The 5778-nt window shown below is 36.0% G+C and overlaps 1 protein-coding gene across 1 annotated transcript in view; it reads left to right on the top strand.

The window, feature by feature from the left end:
* Positions 1-1860, top strand: part of LOC106104720 (protein groucho-like) — a 53964-nt gene extending 52104 nt beyond the window's left edge. Inside the window, exons 12-15 of the mRNA XM_013284849.1 lie at positions 54-214; positions 540-622; positions 832-1031; positions 1534-1860. Coding sequence (XP_013140303.1) covers positions 54-214; positions 540-622; positions 832-1031; positions 1534-1641 — 552 coding nt within the window. The 3' untranslated portion in view covers positions 1642-1860. The remainder of the gene's footprint in view (positions 1-53; positions 215-539; positions 623-831; positions 1032-1533) is intronic.
* Positions 1861-5778: the final 3918 nt, after the last annotated feature.

Raw genomic sequence — 5778 nt, 5'->3', positions numbered from 1 at the left:
ATTTAAAATAAATAAAATTACTTGTACTAATATATCTTATCTGTAAATTCCAGGTGTGCTTCAGCTGTTGTTCAGACGGCAACATCGCGGTGTGGGACTTACACAACCAGACGTTGGTGCGCCAGTTCCAAGGTCACACGGACGGCGCCTCCTGCATAGACATCTCTGCTGACGGCACCAAACTGTGGACTGGCGGGCTCGATAATACTGTCAGGTTAGTCAACATTTTATATTGAACTAGCTTTCGCCAGCGACTCCGTCCGTGTGGACTTAAAAAAAAACAACAGTCAGTAGTAGTAGCCTATGTGTTTTTCCAGATTATGCTCTACATCTATGCCAAATTTCATTGAAATTCGCTTAGCAATTTAGGCGTCAAACTATAACAAACATCCATCCATCCATCCATCTATCTAAACTTTCGCATTTATAATATTAGTAAGATTAATGAAATATAAAAATGTCTAATACATATGAACAATTTTGTCCGATATTATTTACTTAGCAATAAATCGGTTAACAATTGTGTTTTCTTTTCACAGATCATGGGACCTAAGAGAAGGCAGACAACTACAGCAACACGATTTCAGTTCACAGATATTCTCACTTGGCTACTGTCCTACAGGTATGTTTTTATTGCATTAAATTGTTTTTATTGCATTATATAAACATTAATAAAATGATGAAAAAGTGAACTTATTATGAACCTCAATTAGTATAAAAGTAGCATTCCAGCTATATTTATAACAACGCCATCTTACGTCAAACTCTGCAGTTTTACTAATTTATAATAGCGCCATCTATCGATAGAGAATAATAACAATTTATTTGCAGGCGAGTGGCTGGCAGTGGGCATGGAGAACAGCAACGTGGAAGTACTGCACGCGGTGAAGCCGGACAAGTACCAGCTTCATCTGCACGAGTCGTGTGTGCTCTCGCTGCGCTTTGCCTCCTGCGGCAAGTGGTTCGTCTCCACCGGCAAGGACAACCTGCTCAACGCCTGGCGCACGCCGTACGGCGCCAGCATATTCCAGGTAACACATATTACATATCATTTAACATTATTCTTATTATATACTAGCTTTTTTCTGCGACTCCGTCCGCGTGGAATGAAAAAAAACAAAAGTGAGTAGCTTGTGATCTTCCAGACTATGTTCTACATCTATGCCAAATTTCATCCAGATCCGTTCAGCCATTTAGGCTACAAACTCTAACAAATATCCATCTAAACTTTCAAATTTATAATATTAGTATGAAGTATGATTTGACTGAGATGGACCATTTAGTGAATTGTTAAATTTGTTGTTTCGACTACCGAACGACTAGCTTTTGCGACTTCACCCCCTCCCCCTCCAGGGATTAAAAAACATGCCTATGTCACTACACTAATACTACTTTCTAATAATGAAATAACTTCTGAATTTGATCCAGTACTTTTCAGTTCAGTACAAACAAAAACACAAATCTTTCCCCTTTATAATATTATGGTAACTATGTAATGGATGAAGAGATTGTAAAAGAAACATTTTATTCCAGTCAAAGGAATCATCATCTGTGCTGAGCTGCGACATATCGTCAGACGACAAGTACATAGTGACGGGCTCCGGCGACAAGAAGGCCACCGTGTACGAGGTGATCTACTAACGCGGGGGCGGGGGCGGAGCGCGGCCGGTGATATAGCTCTAGTGTACAGACCTGGGAGAGCCTGTTGTACTTATGCGACTTGTTTATATAGATTAGTGTGCGCGGTTTATGTTTATTTGTTGAGCGCCCGTAGTGCATGTTGGCTGCAGATCTCAAAACTGACGATTACGTTTCAATATTGTTGTATAATGCTCGTATTAAAAAGATATGCGCAAACTACTCCCTTCGTATTATTTACCCTTTACCTTTGGAACTCGTCTTCTTGGATATCAATGACGGTGACGTCACGATATCGCCGAGGTCAACTATAAAAAAAAACATTTACTCTAACTGTGCACGTAATGAATAAAATACGAATAATAAACAATTTCACACAATTTTATATATGGTTATTTATATAGTTTGTAGCCTAAACTACTGAAAGGATTACGATGAAATTTTACATAGATGTAAAGGTTAGTCTGTAAACGCATAATTTTTTTCATAATTCAACGCGGACAGTTTTGCGGGCGAAAGCTAGTAAATAAGTTCATTTCTGTTTATAGAGTATGGATTCTTGAACGAGTATTCAATAATGGGATTTGTTTTAGCATCGGTTATTTTCCTTCTATTTCTTTCTAACGTGAGATCTTAATTATTCTGTGTCAAGCCATTCCTGGTCTTTCCCAATGCCTTCTGTAGTATGCGGCGTCTAAAAGCAGTGTGTTTCTAACACAAGTAACTTAAAGCCTAAAAATATTTTAAAAAAGTATACATATATAATGTACAAATGTTTATTTCCTGCCATATCATTGCAATAGAGTGAAAATAAAATTAATTTTATTTAATTTATTACAAGCTTTCGCCCGCGAATCCGTTCGCGTGAAATTAAAAAAATTCAAGTAGCCAAGAACATATTTTATATTCGAGTAGCCTATAAAATATGTTATAAAATATGTTCTAGTGTCTGTATACTGTATGTCCGTATACCTAATTTCATCATAACAAACTCTAACGAACATCCATCCATGTAAACTTTCGCATTTATAATATTAATAAGATACTATAATGTAGCATAAATACAAGGTAATAAAAACTTTATCGTAGCACTTTTAAAATATGATTATTCAAACAAAGCTATAGTTTCATCACTCATTAAAAATGGATGTACGCACTAAGATAGTTTTCATTTCAGCAATTTGTAATAGGATACTCGTTATCTATGGATTTCCTATTTGTACGCAAACACGCGTCAATTGATACCATCACTAATGATGTTTTTATCTTGTGAGTTTTGACTGCCCTCACTGTATTTAGACATTTTTTTCCCTTTGTTTTTTAACATTACACGTAGGGAGCTGATATGTTCTTAAAACAACGAGTATTTATGTGTATGAAGTGAAGTATACTAGGACAGGATTACGCGTATCTTGAATTACCGTTATACTGTTTATTTACTTTTAACTATTCTGATTGACGAATTTAACTCTTATTGTGACCGAATATCGCGGCTTACAAGAGCATATGTAACAGAGGCGGTGAGCAGACGCCGGCGGTGCCAGCCACCGCGTTATTGGCGCCTGGCACTATGTTATACCGCTCTCCTTTGTCAACACTCCTGCGCAATTGCAACCATATTAGGTAATTTATTGTGACGTAACGAGTTGTAAGTCGAAATCCGCTTGAATACGAGTAACATGTTTTTCAAAGGTTTAATCTATAGAAGTCGTTTTTTTAAACTGTTTGAAAAATGTTTACTTACATAACTCGCTTATATTTAATTCAAACTTGAAGCTTATTTCGAACTTTAATAACAAACGATCTTCTAATGCAAGCATCATTGCGTTTACATTTTATTTATGTATTTCTATTTGTAGTATTCTAAGATTTTCGAAAAAGAGAGATCTTTACATCGACGGTTAGATAATGTTTTGGGGAAACGTGTTTTTGCCGTAATAAAAACAAAAGGTGCAACATGATATTATAGTTAATCAATATTCCGTGTGTTTTGTGTTTGTATTAACAGGACAGTACGCACGTCGATATCAGGCGCAACCCGAGCCGGCGTCAGCGCGGCCAGATGCCGGCCGTGCCAGCCACTACGACGATAGCGCCAAACCGCGTCACTGGATAAACTATGCCAATGTTGACCTCATATCTATCTTATACGAGGTATACTTAAATTGCAATAAAAAGTACAGTATCAGTGCAATAGTTGTACTGACGGTACATTATTATTGACCTACCCACATATACACTACATAGACTAAAACAATATGTATTCAAATAGTTTTTAACATGAGTAATGCAGTATATGAGGTCTTTCGCGTTTACTTTTTGCCAACGAGCGGATATCCTCTTTCAATTTCAAGATAACAGATGCAGTATTAATTTGGTGAAATCGTTTCAATTATTTTCATATTCCTCTACTTAGTAATAATTTTAAATTATTTACAGCGATTAGATAACAAAAGATATGAATCGGTTTACAATCAATCCTTGTCATGCTAATTTCTTCTGCAGTATGGTTCTTTATACATTGAGTACGCTTCAACAACTTACGGTCATCTACCGCAATGGTTATTGTAGAAACCTTGTATTTAAAATAATTCAAAAGACTGCAAGTTTCTTCACATCAATCTCCATCTCACTATACATCTCTACTGAGGGGCTCGGAGCCTATCCGTAAGGATGTCAAGGCCCTAGTAAACCTCGCTGGTCCACTGCGGGATGGTTAACATTCCACGTGTCTTTGAATTTCTTCGCCGATATGTGTGTGCTAGTTGCATTACGATGATTTCCTTCGCCGTTAGAACGTCGGGTAAATTATGTACATATGAAAATTAGGAAAGTCGAAAATGACATTGGTAAATGGCGGGATTCGAACCCAAGACCTAGATTACAAGTTAAGTGATTACAAGTTAAGTGCTTAAACCACTGAGCCACCGACGCTCTCTTAATAATTACTATGATACTAAGACTAAGGCGGTTATGAATTTTGCGTTGTAATTAACGTAATAATTATGTCCAAAGTATTACATAAACAAATGCTGTTTCGTATAAGCTTAAAATTGAGATTTTGGGAAACCCGCAATATCACGGACAGGACATAGATGAGGCGGATTGATAAAAACATATTTCCGTTCAAAACTTGAATTCCGTAACGTTATTTTTGTTCTATGACGCATCTCTAGTATAATTTCCATCGACATAATATTGGAATATGTTATCATACGCTTTTTATCGAGAAAGTAACATTGCGAACATATTGATGTGGCATTTTTTGACCCTTAGTTAATGTGAATCATTGAACTTACATATAAACTAATTAAATACAATCAATGTATATTATTTATAAACAAATGTAATTATTTAACAACTGTTCCAATCAGTTTAAATGTAACTTACATAAGGAATTTGTTTTTTTACTCCACGTTAATAAAACTCATATTTCTTACTAAAACTAACTTTATTTTATTGGAGGATGGCTTACCTTATATAATTCTTTGTTTCTTGGATCATTAGAAAGCGGGGGTCTCGATTCGCTAATTAAGAAATCTAAGACAAACATTATTTATTATATTACAAGTAGTTATAGTATTGTATGATTAGTATGTACTTACTGTTTTGATTTGTATTTCACCAAAAATTCAAGATTTAAGTTATTAGCGTTCCCTTATCAATCTCCCGGTACAATTATTGAACAATCTAAAGCCATGTTTTAGTGTTCTTATATGTGAATACATATATGGATAGGATTTCTTTTAAACAAAGCACTATAAATATAACAATGTAAATGAATAAGGTAAAAGAACTGCACGTTTGGTCGAACAAATAAGAGATAAGCGCGTAGAAAGTGAATGATCCTGCTGTCGTTATATTCAATAAACACCGTCGTAATTGATATTTTGTTCCATATTATCTTTTTAATGCGCAATGTGTTGAGCATATCTGAACAAAGTACCTCTTTCAAAATAACGCTCGTAAACCATTACAAGTACGAAAGGGATAGATTACTTCGTAGCATGTACCGGGGAATGAAATGGTTTTTTTGACGTATGACATGTGCTGAAAAGGTTTGCTGATGCGGACATAAAGAGTGTTATCTCGCGTCCGTTGCGGTGCGGTGTCCGGCGCTGGACGCTGCAGACGCCGGCC

Source organism: Papilio polytes, unplaced genomic scaffold (genome assembly GCF_000836215.1).
Source record: "Papilio polytes unplaced genomic scaffold, Ppol_1.0 DF823399.1, whole genome shotgun sequence".
NCBI lineage: Eukaryota > Metazoa > Arthropoda > Insecta > Lepidoptera > Papilionidae > Papilio > Papilio polytes.
Note: the sequence above shows the minus strand (reverse complement) of the source record. Positions and strands in the feature narration are given on the sequence as shown.